Source organism: Rattus norvegicus, chromosome 1, assembly GCF_021556685.1.
Source record: "Rattus norvegicus strain SHRSP/BbbUtx chromosome 1, alternate assembly SHRSP_T2T, whole genome shotgun sequence".
NCBI classification, from domain to species: Eukaryota; Metazoa; Chordata; class Mammalia; order Rodentia; family Muridae; genus Rattus; species Rattus norvegicus.
In genome coordinates this window covers 231066528-231092261 of record NC_141534.1, presented here as the reverse complement: position 1 = coordinate 231092261, position 25734 = coordinate 231066528, and the positions used below count along the sequence as shown (strand labels likewise).

The 25734-nt window shown below is 41.1% G+C and overlaps 1 protein-coding gene across 3 annotated transcripts in view; it reads left to right on the top strand.

The window, feature by feature from the left end:
• Tmc1 (transmembrane channel-like 1) overlaps positions 1-16524 on the top strand; it is a 183652-nt gene extending 167128 nt beyond the window's left edge. For 2 of the 3 annotated variants that reach the window (NM_001441500.1, NM_001441501.1), the window contains 3 exon segments: positions 3423-3501; positions 3593-3644; positions 14889-16391. In NM_001441500.1, coding sequence (NP_001428429.1) covers positions 3423-3501; positions 3593-3644; positions 14889-14911 — 154 coding nt within the window. In that variant the 3' untranslated portion in view covers positions 14912-16391. 3 annotated transcript variants of the gene reach the window in all.
• The last annotated feature ends 9210 nt before the right edge of the window (positions 16525-25734 follow it).

The following is a 25734-nucleotide window of genomic DNA, read 5'->3' as shown; positions in this document are numbered from 1 at the left end:
CCAAACTCCTTGCTGACTGCATGAGGGAGTGGGTGCTAAACTACTCAAGCCGTCTTCTGTTCCTGCTGCAGGCAGCTCACAGCCGTCTGCATGCGCATCTCCCTAGGATTATAAGATTTGTTCCCAAGTAACCAAAATAATTATCAGTAAACAGCTAAAGCAAGGGAAACATGAATGCTAAATCTAATCAGCGTGTTGAGCTTCCCTTCACAGCCCAGCCCCCACCTCTTAGTCCATAAATCAGATGGTGGTGAATGCAGAAATGATGATCCTCTATGTTAATATTCCCTTTGGGGACCCTCTAGGCTATATTTTAGGGTTAAAGGCCTAAAGAGAATTAGAAATTACTCCATTCTTTTTTTTTAAAGAGGACTGTCAATAACTGTGCTTTCATAGATAGCATCAAAGGACCAGAGAAGCTCCCTGTTTCTCTAGTCTACCCATGCAAAGTCAGAGTGATTTAAACAAAGAAATTTAGCAGAAGAATTCTGTTTCTAATTTTCTTCCACTGGCTTTGGACTTTGGGCCCCTGCAGTACGAAATGTACTTGCTCTGGAAGAACCAATTCAGACATGCCATTTTACCTGCCAGCCTCTCTTGATGACAAAGTCTGGGATCGCCACTATTGTAGGTCAAAAGGGCAGCAAGCATGAAGCCACCTCCAAGGAGTCTGTGTCTACAATGCTGGAACGCCAGCTAGATGGAAATGAACAAGCTTGATGATAGCCCAGCTATTGTGACCCTTCCTGTTGGTCACTGTCATGGTTATAGTCACAGAAAGTGGTGAGAGCGAGGCCCATCATTATTGCTATAAATTAACAAAGTGGCTTAAAGGCCCAGCATGCTCATTCTTAAGTGAGACACATACGAGGGTAGTAAAGTGGGACATAGGTCCATCCATTTTAATAAATCCAGTGTCCACAACTTTATACCCTCACACTTTTCAGACAGGAAAGATAATAACTCAGGGCTAATTAAACGGTGACAACGATGACTGTTGCATGCCATAGAACCTTATTAGGAACCTGAGACTCTGTATCTGAGTTATACATGTTAGAAGCATCAATCACCAGGTGGCTCTTGAATTGATTTCTTCTCTATAATTTCTTAAGTGTGTGGCTTCTGAGAGCATGGTACTAAGGATCCTGTGGCCTTTAGTTCCCAACTCTTTTTAGTAGTATAGATGAAATCTTGTCTGACACACACATACAGACAGACACACAAGGAAAAGTCAGCTTTTGCTACTTTACTTGTAATTTATTGGGAGACTTGATTTAAAACAAAACAACACTATTGGAACTGCACTCTCTAAAGCTGCACCAACCTATTCAGGAATTTACACTGCTGCTTCAGGTGTCCTGCAGTGACTAATTTTTACAGGGTAACCTTAAGAAGTCACTCTACTAGTTACATTGTTATTAGCACTTGGATGCTCTGTTTCCAAATGAAGAGGTTGATGAGTGGAACAAAGACTCCTTTGTCCCTCTGGCTTCAGTTCTTTCTGTTCATTTGGACCCACAAAGTTTGGAATCAACGGGACTATGAGAAGGATGAAAAGTCACTTGTTGGGAATAGTCTAGGGCTATTAAGAAACTGTTGTCACAAAAACAGCACTGTGGGCTATACAGCTGTTGGGCCTCATCTGTAGCGCTCTGGGACATTTATAGCCCAATGGCAAAAAATTGGCTTATCTGGCAGGCTCAGGGCATACTTTTAAATATACAGGGCAAAATAGTCTAGTCCAAATGAAAGAAACTATCATGCCATATAAAAAGTGTTCTTGTTTCAAGAACTAAAGCAGTACGGGCTACTGAATCTGATGTGTGAGCCACAATTGCATTGCCCTTGATACAGAGGAAAGGCAGCAGTATGAAAGGGTTAAAAAGATGTCCTTGAAAGGACCAAATTTCTCTCTAAGTTGCTGAATTAAAATCCAAATTGCAGTTTACTACTGATTTTTTTCCAAATCCCATGGTATCCTGTTCTCCTTTAAGAGGCCCCTAAAATTGGACTGGATTTTTATTACCATTAATTAGAGAATGTTACAAGCATTTTGAATTTCCCAGTAGATTGTATTAAATCCACTTGGATGGTTTTCAATGTTCACATAACATTTAAGTTCGTTTTCTCTGGTGCTGTCAGTCAATGTGAGCTAAAGAAGTATATATGAGGGACACTCACTTAAGATGTACAGGCAATCACAGAACTTCAGTATGATTTCTGAAAGAGAGACTTATCTTCACCTATATCCAGAAACCTTCCCAAGAGAATTCATAGTCTACACACACACACACACACACACACACACACACACACACACACACTCACTCACAATTTTATGCCAGCCGCTGCCCCAGATGTTTTCATGTATGTAATTTCAGGCAGGCTCTAGCTAACCACATAAGAAATAAACCCAACTAAACCGCGTCAATCATTACGCTGCTTGCACCAGATGGCTCATAAAGGATAGTCTCTGGCATGTGGGTGGGCAGCGAAAATGTGTTCAATCTCTAGTTATTTGCAGGGAGTCCGGCCCAGCCATCTTTCTTTTTTATGGCAGTGCCCTTTGCTACTTTATTTTGCCCTAAGAGAAGATGAGGATATTTGTTTTGCCAGAATTGTTGAGCTGGAATTTGCTTTTTCTAGAACTGTAAATGTCATTTAAAATCCAAAATTATTCATCAGTGAAACAGTTTGTGAGGGAGGGAGAGAGAGAAATGCAACCAGTGTGTTTTATGGGAGAAAAAAAAAATCATGTTAAGGAAGTTATGCCCTTGAGGATTGTTTCCTTAGTTGTAAAGGCAGAAGGCCAAACACGGAAGTTCAAGGCATTCAACACATTGCCTGGACTTCAGCAGACTTGCCATTTTTATTGTTACTGTTGCCATCGTTCAGAATGAAGATGTAATTAGAATTTAAATTGATGAGAACACACTTCCAAGAGGCTAATGATGGCCGTTATGAAATGGTAGATGTCATACTAGGCGACAGATCAAAAATCTTTGGAATGACTTTCTGACTTCATTTTATTCATTGTATAGTTTCAACTATACTTTATATCAATGATATTGAGGGAATGAACTGCTGGCTTTATTTATCTTATAAAACTGCTACTATATTCCCAAGTCTCGCTAAGTTTCCCAACCCAGCCTTGAACTCGCAATGTAGCCTAGCCAGTAAACAGGAAGTCCTCTTGCTTCAGCCTCTCTCCTAAGTAACTGGGCATATTGAGATCTGGGTTCTAGGTAGACCTCTTTACTTCTCTGGACCTTAGTACTTACTTGCAGAATATCACCTTTTGAGTAGAAAGTACCTTATGTCCATTTTCAGGCTGTCATTGGTGAATATAATCTTAAGGAGAATCGTGGGAAACTGAGAAATGGTGTAAATTTTATTTTATCCTTTTTTATTTTTAAATTTAGTCTGACCATCTACTATCTCAATGCTACTGCCAAGGGACAGAAAGCAGCAAACCTGGATCTCAAAAAGAAGATGAAACAGGTATAATTAATTTCAATATTATTGTAACATACTTGCCAATGTCCAGTAGAAGAAATCTGAAAGTACTCTTCTCTTCCTTTTTATTGTGTAGCAAGCTTTGGAGAACAAAATGCGAAACAAGAAGATGGCGGCCGCTCGAGCAGGTTGGAGACATGGTTTTGTTTGGCTGTCTTGTGTTCCTAACAGTATACTCTTGCTTTCCCCATGAGGAATTGGTGGCTAGGCATCATTGCCCTCAGAAGATCACCGCATGCTTCCCACCATCCATTGCCTCAGATCTTCCCAAGCATCTATCTGAGAACTTGGGTTATCAATACTCTCCATGGGAGTGGGTAAATGGGGTGGAAAATTTTAATAAGGTAAAGGAAAGGTGATCTTAACAACTGACAGAAAACTGTGAATACTTTCCTCTCGTCGTGTACAAATAGCAAGTGTGTTAGGGTTCATCTTGACTCGTTTTATATGTGGGAAAATTGAGAGACTACCAAAGTAATCCTCTCTAACGTCATTGTCATTGCTGTCGGAAGTCTGTTCTACCCTGATATCTTTCACTTTTATTATGTTCTTAACACTGAGGATTAAAAACCATGGTCAACCCAGTGCTGTATTACAAAGCTTTATCCTCTGCCTTCTTTTTATTTGATTGTTTTGGCCATTGTGTTTCCCAGGCTAGCCTTGTAGGCAGTCGGTCACCAGGGCTTTCCTTAAACCTGCAATCTTCTGGTCTTGACCTCCAAAAACAAACAAACAAACAAACAAACAAACAAGAATTACCCCTGTATGTTAATACACTGCTTTTAAAACCTCTTCAGTTTTAAAATACAGTTGACCTTCCAACCACTGACCGTCTGCATCTATAGATGTACCCAGCTATGTGCTGTAAATAGTCAGGAAAAAGACAGTGCAAATCTACTGGGCATACAGGCATTTTTATTTACTGGCACTCTTCCACAATACTGTAACTAGGATTAGTGTGTCAATAGGGGTGGCACTACACTTAATCCTCTGCAGATATGAGTGAAAAATTAAGCAAGTAAAGGCCACCGATATTGGCAAATGCCAGTCATGGATCTGCTACTTCCGCCATCACAGTGAGAGCACAAAGATACCTCAGTGAAAATCTTTCCCGTGTTCTTCATTTATCACTTCATTCAGAACCTTAAAATTATTTCTTAATAGAACTTTAACCGCATGTAAGTAATTTTGAAAATATTCAGCTTAAATCAATTTAATTTTTAAACAGAGACATTTATTAAACCACATGAACGAGGCTCTTTATGGCTTTAGAACTGGGTTTTGTTGTTGTTGTTTTTGCTAAACTGAAAGTTCTGTCCCTGAACTGACATTCGATATATCCTTCCTTAAAACAAAAACTAGGTTTTTTGTTTTGTTTTGTTTTCGTATTTGTTATTGGTGTTGTTGTTGATGTTGAATTTTAATGAAATTTCGACTTGCTCAGTATATTTTCTTTTGTTTTCCATTGCATATTTTATTTACTTATATTTTAAATGTTTTCTCCTTTTCTGGGTTTCTCCTCTGGAAACCCTCTATCTAATTCTCTGTCTCCCTGCTTCTTTGAGTGTGGTCTCCTCTCCCACCCACCCACTCCTGCCTCCCCACTTTGGCATTCCCCACACTGGGGCATCTAGTCTTCCCAAGACCAAGAGCCTCAGACAAGGCCATACTCTGCTACATGTGCGTTTGGAGCCATGAGTCTGTCCATGTGTACTCTTATGCTGGCAGTTTTGTCTCTAGGAGCTCTTGGGGGTCTGGTTGGTTGATATTGTTGTTCTTCCTTTGGAGTGCAACTCCCTTCAGCTCCTTCAGTCCTTTCTCTAATTCCTCCAGAGACTGCCCCACCTGGGGATCCATCCTACATACAGACACCAAACCCAGACACTATTGTGGATGCCAAGAAGTGCTTGCTGGCAGGAGTCTGATATAGCTGTCTCCTGAGAGGCTCTGCCAGAGTCTGGCAAATACAGAGGCGGATGCTCGCAGCCAACCAACAAGATGTTTTCGTAAACTCTGATGTCATACACTATGCAGCCTAAGTGGCCTTGAAATTGCTATTTTGCTTCATCCTCTTAAGTAGCTAGGATCATGTCTGAATCCTGAGCCCCAGCTGGTACTTTAGATCCTGCACTCAGAATGCCCTCAACAAGAAGCCCAGTTCCATATGAACCAATCAAGAACGGGCTGCTTCCACTGTGGCTGACCGGTACCAGGGTAGTATTTGATGCACTTCCAACCAAGTCCGCGCCCACAGACTGTAACTCCCAAGAGAACAGAGCTGTGATATTGAATAACATCATGGGAACAAGGGGGTTTCTTTCTTCGAAATTCTGCGCGATCTTCTCATTTTAGACGGAGACCACTTGGGCCATGCTATTTTCCTCTAAACCACTCACTGGATCTGGGCAAGAGTGGAGTGAGTGGATGCAGCCCGTGAGGATCTGTCACAAAGGGTAGGCTTGTTCAGTTTCCCCAGTGTACACGGGATGCACTGAAGAGAGCTCAGGAGTATAAGGAAAGGGGAAAGGTGCCAGATGGTCCCAAAGTGTACGGCTCAAGACATTGCTTTCCCGTCTCCTTTAAGCTCAACATTTTAAAAATAATTCTTGAGCGGCAGGACCCCTGCCAGAGACACCGCCGGACCCTGAAGGAAACAGACCGGATAAACAGTTCTCTGCACCCAAATCCCGTGGGAGGGAGAGCTAAACCTTCAGAGAGGCAGACAAGCCTGGGAAACCAGAAGAGACTGCTCCCTGCACACACATCTCGGACGCCAGAGGAAAAAGCCAAAGACCATCTGGAACCCTGGTGCACTGAAGCTCCCGGAAGGGGCGGCACAGGTCTTCCTGGTTGCTGCCGCTGCAGAGAGCCCCTGGGCAGCACCCCACGAGCGAACCTGAGCCTCGGGACCACAGGTAAGACCAAATTTTCTGCTGCAAGAAAGCTGCCTGGTGAACTCAAGACACAGGTCCACAGGAACAGCTGAAGACCTGTAGAGAGGAAAAACTACATGCCCGAAAGCAGAACACTCTGTCCCCGGAACTGACTGAAAGAGAGGAAAACAGGTCTACAGCACTCCTGACACACAGGCTTATAGGACAGTCTAGCCACTGTCAGAAATAGCAGAACAAAGTAACACTAGAGATAATCTGATGGCGAGAGGCAAGCGCAGGAACCCAAGCAACAGAAACCAAGACTACATGCCATCATCGGAGCCCAATTCTCCCACCAAAACAAACATGGAATATCCAAACACACCAGAAAAGCAAGATCTAGTTTCAAAATCATATTTGATCATGATGCTGGAGGACTTCAAGAAAGACATGAACACACTTAGGGAAACACAGGAAAACATTAATAAACAAGTAGAAGCCTACAGAGAGGAATCGCAAAAATCCCTGAAAGAATTCCAGGAAAACACAATCAAACAGTTGAAGGAATTAAAAATGGAAATAGAAGCAATCAAGAAAGAACACATGGAAACAACCCTGGATATAGAAAACCAAAAGAAGAGACAAGGAGCTGTAGATACAAGCTTCACCAACAGAATACAAGAGATGGAAGAGAGAATCTCGGGAGCAGAAGATTCCATAGAAATCATTGACTCAACTGTCAAAGATAATGTAAAGCGGAAAAAGCTACTGGTCCAAAACATACAGGAAATCCAGGACTCAATGAGAAGATCAAACCTAAGGATAATAGGTATAGAAGAGAGTGAAGACTCCCAGCTCAAAGGACCAGTAAATATCTTCAACAAAATCATAGAAGAAAACTTCCCTAACCTAAAAAAAGAGATACCCATAGACATACAAGAAGCCTACAGAACTCCAAATAGATTGGACCAGAAAAGAAACACCTCCCGTCACATAATTGTCAAAACACCAAACGCACAAAATAAAGAAAGAATATTAAAAGCAGTAAGGGAAAAAGGTCAAGTAACATATAAAGGGAGACCTATCAGAATCACACCAGACTTCTCGCCAGAAACTATGAAGGCCAGAAGATCCTGGACTGATGTCATACAGACCCTAAGAGAACACAAATGCCAGCCCAGGTTACTGTATCCTGCAAAACTCTCAATTAACATTGATGGAGAGACCAAGATATTCCATGACAAAACCAAATTTACACAATATCTTTCTACAAATCCAGCACTACAAAGGATAATAAATGGTAAAGCCCAACATAAGGAGGCAAGCTATACCCTAGAAGAAGCAAGAAACTAATCGTCTTGGCAACAAAACAAAGAGAATGAAAGCACACAAACATAACCTCACATCCAAATATGAATATAACAGGAAGCAATAATCACTATTCCTTAATATCTCTCAATATCAATGGCCTCAACTCCCCAATAAAAAGACATAGATTAACAAACTGGATACGCAACGAGGACCCTGCATTCTGCTGCCTACAGGAAACACACCTCAGAGACAAAGACAGACACTACCTCAGAGTGAAAGGCTGGAAAACAACTTTCCAAGCAAATGGTCAGAAGAAGCAAGCTGGAGTAGCCATTCTAATATCAAATAAAATCAATTTTCAATTAAAAGTCATCAAAAAAGATAAGGAAGGACACTTCATATTCATCAAAGGAAAAATCAACCAAGATGAACTCTCAATCCTAAATATCTATGCCCCAAATACAAGGGCACCTACATACGTAAAAGAAACCTTACTAAAGCTCAAAACACACATTGCACCTCACACAATAATAGTGGGAGATTTCAACACCCCACTCTCATCAATGGACAGATCATGGAAACAGAAATTAAACAGTGATGTCGACAGACTAAGAGAAGTCATGAGCCAAATGGACTTAACGGATATTTATAGAACATTCTATCCTAAAGCAAAAGGATATACCTTCTTCTCAGCTCCTCATGGTACTTTCTCCAAAATTGACCATATAATTGGTCAAAAAACGGGCCTCAACAGGTACAGAAAGATAGAAATAATCCCATGCGTGCTATCGGACCACCACGGCCTAAAACTGGTCTTCAATAACAATAAGGGAAGAATGCTCACATATACATGGAAATTGAACAATGCTCTACTCAATGATAACCTGGTCAAGGAAGAAATAAAGAACGAAATTAAAAACTTTTTAGAATTTAATGAAAATGAAGATACAACATACTCAAACTTATGGGACACAATGAAAGCTGTGCTAAGAGGAAAACTCATAGCGCTGAGTGCCTGCAGAAAGAAACAGGAAAGAGCATATGTCAGCAGCTTGACAGCACACCTAAAAGCTCTAGAACAAAAAGAAGGAAATACACCCAGGAGGAGTAGAAGGCAGGAAATAATCAAACTCAGAGCTGAAATCAACCAAGTAGAAACAAAAAGGACCATAGAAAGAATCAACAGAACCAAAAGTTGGTTCTTTGAGAAAATCAACAAGATAGATAAACCCTTAGCCAGACTAATGAGAGGACACAGAGAGTGCGTCCAAATTAATAAAATCAGAAATGAAAAGGGAGACATAACTACAGATTCGGAGGAAATTCAAAAAATCATCAGATCTTACTATAAAAACCTATATTCAACAAAATTTGAAAATCTTCAGGAAATGGACAATTTCCTAGACAGATACCAGGTATCGAAGTTAAATCAGGAACAGATAAACCAGTTAAACAACCCCATAACTCCTAAGGAAATAGAAGCAGTCATTAAAGGTCTCCCAACCAAAAAGAGCCGAGGTCCAGACGGGTTTAGTGCAGAATTCTATCAAACCTTCATAGAAGACCTCATACCAATATTATCCAAACTATTCCACAAAATTGAAACAGATGGAGCCCTACCGAATTCCTTCTACGAAGCCACAATTACTCTTATACCTAAACCACACAAAGACACAACAAAGAAAGAGAACTTCAGACCAATTTCCCTTATGAATGTCGACGCAAAAATACTCAATAAAATTCTGGCAAACCGAATTCAAGAGCACATCAAAACAATCATCCACCATGATCAAGTAGGCTTCATCCCAGGCATGCAGGGATGGTTTAATATACGGAAAACCATCAACGTGATCCATTATATAAACAAACTGAAAGAACAGAACCACATGATCATTTCATTAGATGCTGAGAAAGCATTTGACAAAATTCAACACCCCTTCATGATAAAAGTCCTGGAAAGAATAGGAATTCAAGGCCCATACCTAAACATAGTAAAAGCCATATACAGCAAACCAGTTGCTAACATTAAACTAAATGGAGAGAAACTTGAAGCAATCCCACTAAAATCAGGGACTAGACAAGGCTGCCCACTCTCTCCCTACTTATTCAATATAGTTCTTGAAGTTCTAGCCAGAGCAATCAGACAACAAAAGGAGATCAAGGGGATACAGATCGGAAAAGAAGAGGTCAAAATATCACTATTTGCAGATGACATGATAGTATATTTAAGTGATCCCAAAAGTTCCACCAGAGAACTACTAAAGCTGATAAACAACTTCAGCAAAGTGGCTGGGTATAAAATTAACTCAAATAAATCAGTTGCCTTCCTCTATACAAAAGAGAAAGAAGCCGAGAAAGAAATTAGGGAAACGACACCCTTCATAATAGACCCAAATAATATAAAGTACCTCGGTGTGACTTTAACCAAGCAAGTAAAAGATCTGTACAATAAGAACTTCAAGACACTGAGGAAAGAAATTGAAGAAGACCTCAGAAGATGGAAAGATCTCCCATGCTCATGGATTGGCAGGATTAATATAGTAAAAATGGCCATTTTACCAAAAGCAATCTACAGATTCAATGCAATCCCCATCAAAATACCAATCCAATTCTTCAAAGAGTTAGACAGAACAATTTGCAAATTCATCTGGAATAACAAAAAACCCAGGATAGCTAAAGCTATCCTCAACAATAAAAGGACTTCAGGGGGAATCACTATCCCTGAACTCAAGCAGTATTACAGAGCAATAGTGATAAAAACTGCATGGTATTGGTACAGAGACAGACAGATAGACCAATGGAATAGAATTGAAGACCCAGAAATGAACCCACACACCTATGGTCACTTGATTTTTGACAAAGGAACCAAAAACATCCAATGGAAAAAAGATAGCATTTTCAGCAAATGGTGCTGGTTCAACTGGAGGGCAACATGTAGAAGAATGCAGATCGATCCATGCTTATCACCCTGTACAAAGCTTAAGTCCAAGTGGATCAAGGACCTCCACATCAAACCAGACACACTCAAACTAATAGAAGAAAAACTAGGGAAGCATCTGGAACACATGGGCACTGGAAACAATTTCCTGAACAAAACACCAATGGCTTATGCTCTAAGATCAAGAATCGACAAATGGGATCTCATAAAACTGCAAAGCTTCTGTAAGGCAAAGGACACTGTGGTTAGGACAAAACGGCAACCAACAGATTAGGAAAAGATCTTTACCAATCCTACAACAGATAGAGGCCTTATATCCAAAATATACAAAGAACTCAAGAAGTTAGACCGCAGGGAAACAAATAACCCTATTAAAAAATGGGGTTCAGAGCTAAACAAAGAATTCACAGCTGAGGAATGCCGAATGGCTGAGAAACACCTAAAGAAATGTTCAACATCTTTAGTCATAAGGGAAATGCAAATCAAAACAACCCTGAGATTTCACCTCACACCAGTGTGATTGGCTAAGATCAAAAACTCAGGTGACAGCAGATGCTGGCGAGGATGTGGAGAAAGAGGAACACTCCTCCATTGTTGGTGGGATTGCAGACTGGTAAAACCATTCTGGAAATCAGTCTGGAGGTTCCTCAGAAAATTGGACATTGAACTGCCTGAGGATCCAGCTATACCTTTCTTGGGCATATACCCAAAAGATGCCTCAACATATAAAAGAGACACGTGCTCCACTATGTTCATCGCAGCCTTATTTATAATAGCCAGAAAATGGAAAGAACCCAGATGCCCTTCAACAGAGGAATGGATACAGAAAATGTGGTACATCTACACAATGGAATATTACTCAGCTATCAAAAACAACGAGTTTATGAAATTCGTAGGCAAATGGTTGGAACTGGAAAATATCATCCTGAGTGAGCTAACCCAATCACAGAAAGACATACATGGTATGCACTCATTGATAAGTGGCTATTAGCCCAAATGCTTGAATTACCCTAGATCCCTAGAACAAAGGAAACTCAAGACGGATGATCAAAATGTGAATGCTTCACTCCTTCTTTAAATGAGGAAAAAGAATACCCTTGGCAGGGAAGGGAGAGGCAAAGATTAAAACAGAGACTTAAGGAACACCCATTCAGAGCCTGCCCCACATGTGGCCCATACATATACAGCCACCCAATTAGACAAGATGGATGAAGCAAAGAAGTGCAGACCGACAGGAGCCGGATGTAGATCGCTCCTGAGAGACACAGCCAAAATACAGCAAATACAGAGGCGAATGCCAGCAGCAAACCACTGAACTGAGAATAGGTCCCCTATTGAAGGAATCAGAGAAAGAACTGGAAGAACTTGAAGGGGCTCGAGACCCCAAAAGTACAACAATGCCAAGCAACCAGAGCTTCCAGAGACTAAGCCACTACCTAAAGACTATACATGGACTGACTCTGGACTCTGACCCCATAGGTAGCAATGAATATCCTAGTAAGAGCACCAGTGGAAGGGGAAGCCCTGGGTCCTGCTAAGACTGAACCCCCAGTGAACTAGTCTATGGGGGGAGGGCGGTAATGGGGGGAGGGTTGGGAGGGGAACACCCATAAGGAAGGGGAGGGGGGAGGGGGATGTTTGCCCGGAAACCGGGAAAGGGAATAACACTCGAAATGTATATAAGAAATACTCAAGTTAATAAAAAAAAAAAGAAATGTAAAAAAAAAAATAATTCTTTTCTCCAACCACGCAGAAATGTAGCATCACTCACGAGGCGCTGACAGAGATGACAATGATGTATGTTTCATGCACTCGTCTTCCTAACGAAAGCTACTCAGGAGCACTGCGGTAGAAATGCTCGTTGTTGTGAACTCCTTTACAACAGCAGCCCCTCATCCCTGTTCTAGATGGTCGCTCCCCATTCTCAGCCTCCCAAACCAAGTGAGCAAGACGCAGTTCTTAGCTCTCTTACTTGGTTCTTGATGTAGTCATCTCCAAATTACATTTCTTTTTGTTGTTTCTTGACTGCTTCCTTTTATCATCAATTAATCAGTGATTACAGTGGAAAGAAGGATTTGGCTCTTTCCTATCTACTCTCTAAGCACTCTGCCTGGATGGATTTATTTGGGTTGAGATGTGATTTTTTTTTTTACATACTAATTTTTTTGAGATTTTTTTTCTATCTTTCACCAACCTAATATCTAAATTTCTGCCACTCTTCCAATCACGTGCTTGCATATTCCATCTCTGTTGTTTGTAGTCTTATCAGTGGGCCATGTCACTATGCAAACTCAGGTTCTTTAAGTACTTGGAATTACTTGTTCAATTCTGGAATTACTTCTTAGTGACTTCTTTCCATCCATTTTTCTACTTGTGGGATTCCTAATATTTGACATCTTGGACCAGCTTTTTGAATTCTTATTTTATTATTTTTTTTGTGCATTTTCTTGTTTGCTTTTGTTTTTGGTTTGTTTTGCTTTAACAATTACTGTTTCCTTAGATTTAATTTTCAAATTTTCTTTTGGTATTTTCATTTCAGCTATTATAATTTGACTTTTGCCAAACCATCTTGGTATTTAAATGGCATCCTGCTCTTCTCGAAGGCAACGGTGTCTTGTCTTTTCTTTGTGAAAATGTTAATTTCTCTTTTTGAAGTTTCATTATTTCCATAGTCTCTTTTCTTGAAGCTGCTTTGTCTTCCTCCTACATTTGTTAGGATCACAACCTGTCCTCAGCTTATCTGTGGCTCTGGGCATTCTAGATACAAAGCAAGTTTAAGTCTGAGTATATGAGAGGGATGTGGGGACAGACCTTCAGGAACCCCATGTCAGTATGTTTAAGGTTTTCTTCCCAGGCACATTAGATGTCCTAGAAAAGTCAGGGTCAATCTCAGCCTTCAGAACATGTTTGCCTAACAAATTGGTGGGGACAAGAACATGGGTCTCAACTTTCACTTATAAATCATTCATATAAGCTTCATGCCTTTACTCTGGTGTTCTCTGTAATTTTCTAGATATTGAACATCTTTTTATTTATTTATTTTTTAACCTTTTACCAGAAAAAAAAGCCCATCAATCTTCTGTCAGTACAGAAAGTTAGTTACCCACTGGTGCCAAGGAGGGAATTGATCTGAGGCTCTGATGGCCTTTTTGTTTTGTTTTGTTTTGTTTTGTTTTGTTTTGTTTGTTTTCTGAGATAAAGTCTCATTATGTGGCTCAGACTTCCCATGTATCTTAAGATCTTGAGTCTTGAACTCATGATCCTCTGGCTTCATCCTCTAAAGTCCTTGGCTTACTGCCATGTACCATGTTTTCCTGCTGAACCTTCTAACTGCCTTAGATAGCTAAACCCCTATCCCTTGGCTCTTCATTTCTAGAAGAATCTTTTCCGCCAATTCTTGTATCTTTGGAGATTTTCCTGTGTAAATTCTGTTGCTTCTCACATTTTTTCCTCCGTTAGGATTTCTGTTGGTCAGTTTCTTATTTACCTGTTGGCCTTCCTGTTTCCAAAATCACTGATGCTTCGGATCTCTCCGTCACAGCAGGCATTCCTACTCCCTCCCAAAGGTTCTGTTTGTTCAATCCAGTGCACTTACCTTCATAGTCTAGGCAAATATTGTCTTCTATGTCAAGAGAGCAGTGAGTTTATTTTTCTTCATAATGATTCTGCTTAACCCACACAATTCCTTGGAGAGTGTTTACCTATTGGGGTGCAGTGTGTCTTAGGGGATTGATGAGTATTGCTTAGGTTTTTACAAGACATGAGGGGTTAGAAGCATCCTGATAGCTTCTACAGAACTTAATATTACCAGCTAGTGTTTTAAATTGTGAGTGGAAAGTATTGATTTCTATGATATGAATTCTTGTTACGATTTATTATTATCTGCATTGATTAAAATAATGGTATAATGTATAATATGATAATTATCCAGTTCCCATAATGTTTACACTTACTCAGAAAATGCTTGAGTTCCTAATGGCAAAAGGGAACACGTATCTGAAAATGATGGTTTTCTATATTAATTGCATAAGCAGAATTACCAAATAAGCATTGTCTAGAGTTTTCGAGAACTTTGTAAAATGGCATAGATAATAGTTTAACTACAAAATTTCAAATATTGTCGTAATGTGGAACAAATTGGGAAGATAACAGATGTTGAAGCACATGATTTAGAACCATTATATGACACGAAAGCTAAATTTTCATTTGCCCTTTTTCATCTTCCTTTCTCTTTCTCTTGTTTTAAACAGCTGCAGCTGCTGGTGGCCAGTAACTTTATCAAATGTCCTGGAGTGCCCAGAAGTACTCTTCATGTCCATCTTTTTGTGTGCTGAGCTAGGGTCAATGGACGAGTGCCAGGGAACCGTTGCTCCATGTTCTACCATGCGTCAGCAAGGCCATGACCATCTATCAAGGAATCATCAGCCCTTTTTGAGTGAGAAGAGTCTCACCATGTTATGTATTTCTCCAGATTCTGACACTTTCTCACTTCCCTGACACATTCTCAAACAAATGGAGTTTAAATGTGGGTGAGACATAGTGATACGAATTACTGGGTCTAATTGACAGGATATTTTTAAAAAGTCAACATTTCCTTATATAGACTTTTTCTTACACACTGGTTTAATTTCTTAAATTGGGAGGAGGGCTATTAGGACATCTTCTCCCCTCTGAATTTGGAACTATCTGTGTGCAGCATTTGTTGTGGTCGTTCACTACTGTTTCATGTGCACTGTCTTTCTTCTTAATTCATCAGGATGGTAGAGTTGACTTTGTTCTCACCTACATAAAAGTCACATTCACAAAATATGAATTTTAAGAGAATTGCCTCACTTTTAAAATACAATATTCTCACTCACATCTTTTTTTTTCTTCTGTCTTCCTACCCAATGAGCCCAGTGAGCCCAACTCATATATTTGCACCTGGATTCAGTATGAAAAGAAGGAGGCTTTTCAGGAGAAATCCCACATATGATTTGAGAGTCTCTGCAGTGCCCACTTAACAATCAGTTTATCACAGTGAGGACACATGCAGTTCTTGGACTAACTGGATCATGATGACTGTAAGGAAAGAAGGACTCATAAACAACTGATGGCCGGTCAGTGTCTCCTCATCGAACCCTCAATGATAATTTTTCCTGAACAACATTGTTGTTGTCTACATTTGTTTTTGCTTTTTTTTGTTGAGATTAGGCCTTTAATTGAAGCTTTAGATTATAGCAGTGTTTAATCATGTTTATCTAAAGTGTAAGTTCACTGAATGGTAGCACACAGCACCCTCCCTGTCTTGTGCTGTGACCTCAGTAGTATCTTATAACTCACAGCATCTCCTTCTGGAGCTGAGCCAAACTCAATTCCCTGAAGTTAATGTCCTGAGTTTTGTTGCTTTTTAACTGACCCCTTCCTCTTTAATCTTCTCTGGACCATGGAATGATCCCACTGTTGTCTTGTCAATTCCTTACTCCGTTCCTCCAATTACTTTGTACAGATTGGCACCTAGTTCCAATCACTCTCCTAACAGGATTCCTGAGAATCTTGTATCTGTATCTTCAGGGTAGCATCTGTATATTTTCTGTAAAATTTCATGGTTGTAATTGATTCTTACATGCATGGATAATCTTTCCTATCTAGACTGTAGCTCTGTATGAAGATAGATTGTATCTTCTCATTCTTTTATATGTCTCATACAGTGCTAGGCACAGTTGGGCACTGCATAAATGCTTCTTAATTAAATTGAATCAATTTGACTTATAGCAGTTGAGACAAAACTTGTGTTCGATGCGTGGAAAATGTTCTGTGATGTACGAAATGGATTAACTGCTGCCTGGCTTTTGTTATCATTAGACTGTAATGCAGATGAGTAAATAAAAGAGCATTGATTCCTACAACGGTTGTTCTTCCACTGTGGGAATACAGAGACTCAGTTTACGGTGTCCCAAATTCTGAAGTGAATGTTGCCCTTGCTCTAGAACTGCTTCTTGAGGATGAAAGAGAAGACAACAGGTCTCTAACAGCGATCCTTTCTAAAACCCAGCACACTTTTAGAAAGTATTTTAATCTTATAAATACTCAGAGTTCATTTGCCAAGTTTCAGTCTTTCCACATATTAAAAACCAACCTTGGTTTTAAAATAATATATATTCCTGTTTAACTTAAGCATTTCAGAAACTGTAGTCTTTCAGAATCCACAGAGCTCCTGAAAGCATGTCTATATGATTGATCCCATTGAGAAAGGTCTGGAACAGTGAGTGCTGGGTCCAAAGATGTTCTGTACAGCTTTTCACTGGGCTGATCACACAGCTAGAGGTTAGTTCTCTATTGTTTCTATGACTAGTGTTTGTAGTCCTGCACAAAGCATCTTGCCAAGAAGCAAATTGGGGAGGAAAGGGTTTATTCAGTTTACACATCCACATGGCTGTTCATCACCAAAGGAAGTCAAGACTGGAACTCAAACAGGCCAGGAAGCAGGAGCTGGTGCAGAGGCCACAAAGGGTTGTTATTTACTGGCTTGCTATCCGAATACCAGTTTCCAGGTATCTGGGATGAGGGTCTTAAAGCACATATCCACAGTGACACACCTACTCCTACATGGCCACACTTACTCCAACAGGGCTACTCCTTTGAATAGTGCCACTCCCTGGGCCAACTATATGCAAACCATCACAACTATATAAACTTCTTTAATATTATAGTTTAAACTATTGCAGAGTTGTAAGTTAAGATTTTAAAACTAGATGCTGCCCTAGATTCCATCACATAACTGTCAGAATGGCTAGGATCCAAACCACAAGTGACAGCTTATGCTATCGAGGAAGGTGGAGCAAGAGGAACAGTCCACTTGGAAATGCAAATATGTTTAGTCACGTCGGAAGTCAATATGGTGGATTCTCTGAAAATTGGGAATCGATCTACCTAAATACCTGGCTATACAACTCCTGGGCATATACCCAAAGGATGCCCCTCCTACCACAAGGACACTTGTTTGACTATGTTCATAGCATCTTTATTCATAATAGTCAGAAACTACAAATGACTGAGATGCCCCTCAACTGAAGAACATAAAGAAAATGTGGTTCATTTATACAATGGAGTATTACCCAGCTGTTAAAAAGAATGACATCATGTAATGTGTAGGAAAATGGATAGAATTAGAAAATATCCTGAGTGAGGTAACTCAGACTCAGAAAGACAAACATGTTATGTGTCATAAGTTAATATTAGTTATAATGTAAAGGACAATCATGCTACAGGACACAGACCCATGGAGGTTTGGGGGGGATATACAATGGTCTCCCTGGGAAAGGGAAACAGAATAGATTTCTAAGGTGGACTGGTGCTGGTGGAGTTGAGAACAGGTGGGATCAGATGAGAGTATGTAGGGAGAAAATACTGGCATAAGTTACTGGCACTAGGGGACATTTGGGGGATAAGGTTACAATGGAAACTCCATGGAATCTACTAGAGTAACATTAGCAAATACTCCTAGTTATGATCGACCCAGAGCCTCAACTGGCTATCTTCTGTAACCATGCAAGACTTCAAGTGGAGGGATTGGGAATTCAATCCAGCCACCAAACCTTCAACCAGCCTGCAGAGTGTTCTGGGATGGGGGAAAGTAGCAGAATTATTAAAGAGACCAGAGAGACTTCATCTAGCAATGGATGGGAGCAGGGTCCCACAACTGAACATTAGATGAAGATTTGCAGAAGAGGGAGAGAAAGGATCTGAGGAACCAGAGGGGCAGGAATACCATGAGACTACAGCCTACAGAATCAACTGACCAGGACTCATACAGGCTCACAGAGGTCAAGGAAATCCTAATGGAGGGAGCAGGGGTTGTCTCTGACTCTTTTGCCTACTTGTGGGACCCTTTTCCTCCTCCTGGGTTGCCTCGTTCAGCCTTGATATGACGGTATGTGCTTGGTCTTACTGTAGCTTGTTATGTCCTGTTTGATTGATGTTCCTGGAAAGACTGCTCTTCTCTGCAGGGAGGTGGGAGTGGGAGGTGGGCATCTGCGTTAAAAGGAGGTAGGGGAGGAAGACTGGGGAGGGAAGGAAGGAAAAACTGCAGCTGGGTATAATATATGAGAAAAGAGGTAAAAGCAAACACGAAATAAAACAAAAAATAAGCACAATACTGATCAGTCACAGGTCCTGTCTCATACTGTAGGGAAAGGCACTTACCATATTCTTCTGGCCTCTGCATGTATTTGCCTGAGCATATGCACCTATACATCACAATAATGTACCACACACAAGCACAGAGTAAATGAAAATTTAGAATCGTTTTAGAGAATTTTAAATCAGGAGACTCAGGGAAGAATTTGCTCACTGTAAAAGCATAACTTTTTAAAGGTTTAATAAAAATAATTGTCCATATGTTTGATGCATTTATAGTTATTTTTAGATGGGAACTTTTCATGGCAGAGTTACATCAAACTTAGGAGAGACAGCATTAAGAGACTACAGACAAGACGACTAAACATGAATGTCTCAGAGTCTAGGCTAGTCTCTGCCCTAGCTTTGTTGTCTGACCTTTGGAAAATATGTATTGTTTCTGCACCTGAATCTCTGGAAATGACAAGGAGGTTACATAGCATGACTTTTAAAAGTCATTGTCCTGCACTTAGCTTGGACTACCCAGTATTATCATTCCCTTCAGTCACCTATGACTATTAAGTATTTACAACATGGCTGGAAATTTAGGTGAGTTCTGAAAACAAAATACACAACATCCACTATATTTTAAAGACCAGGAAACATTTGATTTTAAATTTCTATTTAATAAGATTTTAGAAGGGGGAAGAAAAATATTCATCGGAGGAGATATGGAGACAAAGTTTGGAGCAGAGACTGAAGGAATTGCCATTCAGAGCCTGCCCACCTGGGCATCCAGCCCATATACATGCAACTACCAAACCCAGACAAGATGCCAAGAAGTGCATGCTGACAGGAGCCTGATATAGCTGTCTCCTGAGAGGCTCTGCCAGAGCATGACAAATACAGAGGCAAATGCTTGCAGCCAACCATTGAACTGAGAACAGGGTCCCCTTGGTGGAGTTAGAGAAAGGATTGAAGGAGCTGAAGGGGTTTGCAACCCCACAAGAACAACAATACCAACCAATCAGAGCTCAGGGACTAAACTACTAACCAAAGAGGACACATGACAGACCCATGGCTCCAGCTGCATATGTAGCAGAGGATGGCCTTGTTGGGCACCAATGGCAGGAGAAGCCCTTGGTCTTCCCAATGCTGGACAGCCAGCATAGGGGAATGTCAGGGTGGGGAGGCAGGAAGGGGTGGGTGGTTGGGTGGGGGAACACACTCATAGAAGAAAGGGGAAGGAGATGGGATAGGGGGTTTATGGATGCAAAACCTGGAAAGAGGATGACATTTGAAATGTAAATAAAAAAATCCAATAAAAAGGATTTTAAGCTAGGTTTCATTATGAAGAGACATTATTTTGGATATATTTGGTTAATTCAAAAATGCAAAGGTGAAATTCATTTCATTTTTGTTTTTTATATTATGACTACTAAGAAATTTACAGGGGACTATCACTTGTATTTGTGGCTCCTGTTCCCATTCATTTCTATTGGGTTATATCCCGAAATACTCAGAACTTATGCAAGACTTTTTGGTGAGGGCATTAATTAATCACTCTGAATGATTTAGGTCTTTGGAAATCTCTCTCTCTCTCTCTCTCTCTCTCTCTCTCTCTCTCTCTCTCTCTCTCGGGAATTTCTTATTTACATTTCAAATGTTATTCCCGTTCCCAGTTTCCTGTCCATAAGCCCCTAACCCCTCTCTTCCCCTTCTATAAAGATGTTTCCCTCCCTATCCACCCCCCTTACCGCCATCCCTCCCCCCACCCGACAACCCCCTACACTGGGGGTCCAACCTTGGCAGGACCAAGGGCTTCTCCTTCCATTGGTGCCCAGCAAGGCCATCCTTTGCTACGTATGCAGTTGGAGCCATGGGTCTGTCAATGTATAATTTGGGTAGTGGTTTAGTCCCTGGAAGCTCTGGTTGGTTGGCTTTGTTGTTCTTATGGGGTTGCAAGCCCCTTTAGCTCTTTCAATCCTTTCTCTAATTCCTCCAACCGGGATCCCATTCTCAGTTCAGTGGTTTGCTGCTAGCATTCGCCTCAGTATTTGACATGTTCTGGCTGTATCTCTCAGGAGACATCTACATCCGGTTCCTGTCAGCATGCACTTCTTAGCTTCATCCATCTTATCTAGTTTTGGTGACTGTATATGGGCCACATGTGGGGCAGGCTTTCAATGGCCCTTCCTTCAGTTTCTGCTCTAAACTTTGCCTGCCTATCCCCTCTTATGGATATTTTTGGTTCCCCTTTTTAAGAAGGAGTGAAGCATCCGCATTTTGGTCATCCTTCTTGAGTTTCATGTGGTCCGTGGATTGCATGTTTGAAAATCTTATAATACTTGGATGATTCTGCTTGCTTCCCCAGCAGCAAGGATGTGTGGGGAGTCTGCAAAAGACAGGATTTTTTAGACGCCTCCCAAGGGCCCATGCATTTATCAGCTTGGTCCCCAAGTCAATACTTGTGGGAGGCTGGGACTACAGAGGAGTATTTAGGTCAACATGGGTAAATTCACAGAGTGCATCATGTGACTCTGTTCTCCTCTCCTCTCCCTCTTTTTCTTCTCAGCTATGACACGAGTGGTTTGATTCCCTTGGCTATTGTGTTAGAGTGAGTGAAAACTTCTGGACTCATGTGGAAGCAGGATAAGTTGCCACGGGATACAGGGTTTGCAGATAAACCTGTGGAGCTGTTATGGGAGGTGATTCTGAGGTAGTGGAGCACACGGGGTCCAGCTGTGGTGCTTGGGAAGCAAAGCCTGGCACAGTTCCCAGGGCACAGAGAATCAATACACCGTGGCAACCATCTGGTGACTGTTTGAAAGCACAGTCAGTGGCCCATGTGAAACGATTCTGGCTTTCTCTTGATAAGCAACCAATGACAGGCAGGTTCTGGAATGAAGGACAGAGGAGCAAAGCAAGAGCCCAGGGCAAACCACATAGGGAACCCGATGTGCCAATCAGAAACTGTGGACTCTTAAGATGAAAGTTTGCATGCTGCCAGTGTCTATGATTCAAAGCATTTATCCTGGATCCCAACAAAGGCTGGTCAGATCCAGAAAAAGGATTTTAATGTTTAGTTTTAGCAAAATGACAGTAATGACCTTTAGAAATTGCCACCTCTAGAGAGCCATGGCCCAGTAGATTTCCTGAACTGTCATCGAGGAAGATACTGTCTTGTGATGTCTTCATCCTCTGGCTAAGGGTTTGGCATATGGTGTGGAGTATGAGGGAAATGCTACAGATATGCATGGCTACTTTTGCATTGCCTGCTCTGTTTTGATGTGATCGATGATGTATTAGCATGCCACGATCTTTCTCTGGGATGCGCAAATCATATTCTTAAGGCGATGTCAAGGTTCAGTGCTAACATGCACTGTTTCTCAGACCTATGCACTTGAAGTGAAAGAAGACACTTTTGACACACACATGTTTTCCTACACATGCTTGTCAAGCTTCTTGAGTGTGGTCTGTGCTGCGGGTATGTGTGCTGATCCATGAAGCACTGTAGCACCAATAAGAAGCCTGGCCTAGGATCAAGCACAATAATTCTCTTCCCAGATTTCAGAATTCTGTAACTCATATCCACATTTCAGACTTTAGAGATTGAGCAGAAACATGAAAAGCAAATTTTAAAACTCTATAAATTAATAAGTGCTACTGTCTCACGATTTCGTTGGCTGCAACAATACCCTGTGACCAAAAAGTGGGTTATAAAGAAAGGGTTTATTTGGCTTACACTTTTCAGTACTGTTTATCACTGAAGGAAGTCAGGACAGAAACTCAAACAGGGCAGGATCCTGGAGGCAGGGGGCAGAGGCCATGGAGGGGTGCTGCTTACTGGTTTGCTTCCTCTGGGTTAGTCAACCTGCTTTCTTGTAGAAGCCAGAAGCACCAGCTCAGGGATGGCACCACCCACTATGGGCTGTGCCTTCCCCGTTAATCACTAATTGAGAATATGCCTTAGAGCTGGATCTCCTGGAGGCATTTCTGCAAGTGAGTCTCCTCCCTTTCTGATGACTCTAGTTTGTGTTAAGTTTGTACAAAACCAGCCAGTACAGATATTAAGTATTCTTGGTTACATCCAGCAAGATTTTTTGGAGGGAAACTTAGGGCCAGGTTGACTACTGAGATATGTTTCTCACAGCTCAACAAGGGTAATTATCATTTCCTTTCCCATATTACTTATATATTTATATTATTTCTTTTGAATGTGTGTGTGTGTGTGTGTGTGTTGTACACATACTCAGGTACACACATTCAGATTGATGACAATCTGCAGAGGAGTCCATTCTCTTTTCTATTGTGTGTTCTCAGGCTAGGCAGCAAACATCTCTACTTGCTGAACCTTCTACCTCACCAATGGCGGAGACAGTCACATGACACACCATTTTGTATCTCACTGGAGAGTGCATGTATGAATATCTATATTTCCTCACCTGATAAGGAGAGTAACACTACTAACAGGCTTGGAAATATTTATGGGCAATGAATACCAGACACTGGATTAGTCTTTGGAACCCAGCAACAAACAGCAGATCCATTTCTCTAGAGAGACTACAAATAATAAACCATTGCAAAGACAAACTACAGGAATGTCTGCGCAGTGTAATCAATCCACAAGTAATGATAGGTAAAGTGGGATACGTAAGTCCAATGTGATTGAGCTGCTGGGGGGCTCCAGTTGACTCCATTCCACTGCTGCTGCTGTTCTTGGTGGTCATCCCTGTTACTGGCATGAGGCTTTCCACTGCAACTAGACTTCACCAGTAGTCTCTCCTATGCTCGCTTCACAGCACCAAGCTTCAACTCCTTTGCATGACCCTTTCAGTCCTAGGTCATCAACTGCAAAATGGCCTCTCACAGTGTCAAGCCTCAGCTGCTCTCCATGACCCCTCCGTGCCTTCAAAACCGGTACTATCTGGGTGCCTCTTACACATTAATTACCAAGTCTAGCTGCAGCATGAAGTACAACTTTGGTTGTCTACGGAATATAGCTTCCTTGAGCTCTCAGAAAATATTCCCCAGAAGATTTCACCATATGTATGTTGGTCTCCTCTTAGTCACCACTGATTTCTTAGCTCCAGCTAACCAGCATCAATTGTCCCAGTAATCTCCTTTCTATTCTGGACAATAAAGCCAGAGACACATGACCGAAGCGGTTGAGGTCTGCAGCTTGCTGGAGCTGGATCATGGCCCCTTGTTATATCACATTATCACCAGCTTTCTGTTTTTTAGCTTCTTCATGGCCTTAGCTTGGCTGTCCTAGAACTTGCTCTGTAGATTGACCTTGAACTCAGAGATCTGAATGACTCTGTCTCCTGGGAATAAAGGCTTGTATTACCATGCCTAGACCTATGCTTTCCAGTGCTACTACTCCTCAAGATCCGAATCAGAAGCCTATCCATTGTAGTTCATTCCATATAAAAACATTCAAATGAACACAATAGTCAGACAATAATAACAATAATAATTATTCTTTATTCAATGACAAATGCAGAAACAATAAGCTTAGCTGGGTGGGATCTTGCCTCAAGGTCACCACTACCTTAATACATTTATTTACTCAATCACAAGATTTAGCTCCATCGCACTTCCTGGTGCCCTTTTATTTATTACTTGAACCATACATTTTGTATTTTTTTCTTTCTGAGCTTGCTATACTTCATCACAATGCTCTTCATCAGGCACAGAGTCTAAACTGGGTTGTTTTGACCTCCATTGTCAATGAAATCAGTTTGAATCTCTTCACCTTAGCCTAAGGCAGACTCTTCAGATAACAGCAAAAGGTAGCCACATTCTTCACTAAAATATCACGAGAACAGTCTATAGACTACATACTAAAATTCTTCTCCTCTGACACCTCTAGAGCCAGGCTTCCACAGTTCAAATCATTTTCAGCAACATATTCCACATTCCTACTAGGATAGACCCTAAGCCCCACTTAAAGCATTCTACTGCTTTCAAAAGTCCTGAAATCTACATTTCTCCAAACAAAAGCATGATCGGGCCTATCATAGAAATACCCCAGTCCCTGGTATCAACTTCTGTCTTAGTTAGGGTTTTATTACTATGAAGAGACACCATGACCAAGGCAGCTCTTACAAGAGACACAATTTACATGAAGTTGCCTTAGAGGTTCAAAGGTTCAGTTCATTTTCATCAAGGCAGGAAGCGTGGCAGCCTCCAGGTAGGCATGGTGCAGGAGGAGCTGAGAGTTCTACATCTTCATCTGAAGGTAAACAGAAGACTAATTTCCAGGCAGCTAGGAGGAAGGTATCCTCAAAGCCCACCTCCACAGTGATACACTTCCTCCAACAAGGCTATACCTACTTCAACAAGGACACACCTCCTAATAATGTCACTCCCCAGGTCAATCATATTCAAACCACCACACTAGTTTTCCTTAACTTTAGAGGAACTGGCTGTTTTATAAATGTTCAAACAAAACCAGGCAAGGATTAGATGAGTGAGGAGGAAGCAGTCCTTGCACTGTGCTGTTGGAGTGTAAATTGCTGTAGCCTGTACAGAATCAGTGCAGAGACTGTTGTATGAATTTTCCCTAGGAAGACATGAACAGATGCTTATTCATCCTATATAGGGTACTGACAACAAACTAAATTCCACCCAAGTCTAGGTTGGTGAACTAATGAGTTCATTGGAGTTTCTTATACGAGTACAGGTGGGGATTTACTTACGGGAGCATGGATGACTCAAAGGAGCCACATCACTTTAAAGCTCACCCAAGCATGGGTGATGAATGACAGAAGCTACACACCTGGAGCTCCCTGTACCATGTGTAGGTAGCTCTCAGGAAAGTCTCTTTAGCCCAGCAGTTATTTGCTTCGTTGACAATTTTAGGCAAGAGCCTGGAGCATCTTAAAACATTGTCAGTCCCTTGAGCTTTGTGAGTCTCTCTCATCCATCTGGAAGGGAAGATTTCAATTAATAGGAAATGGTTACACAGAAAATACTCAAAACGAACAAAACAAA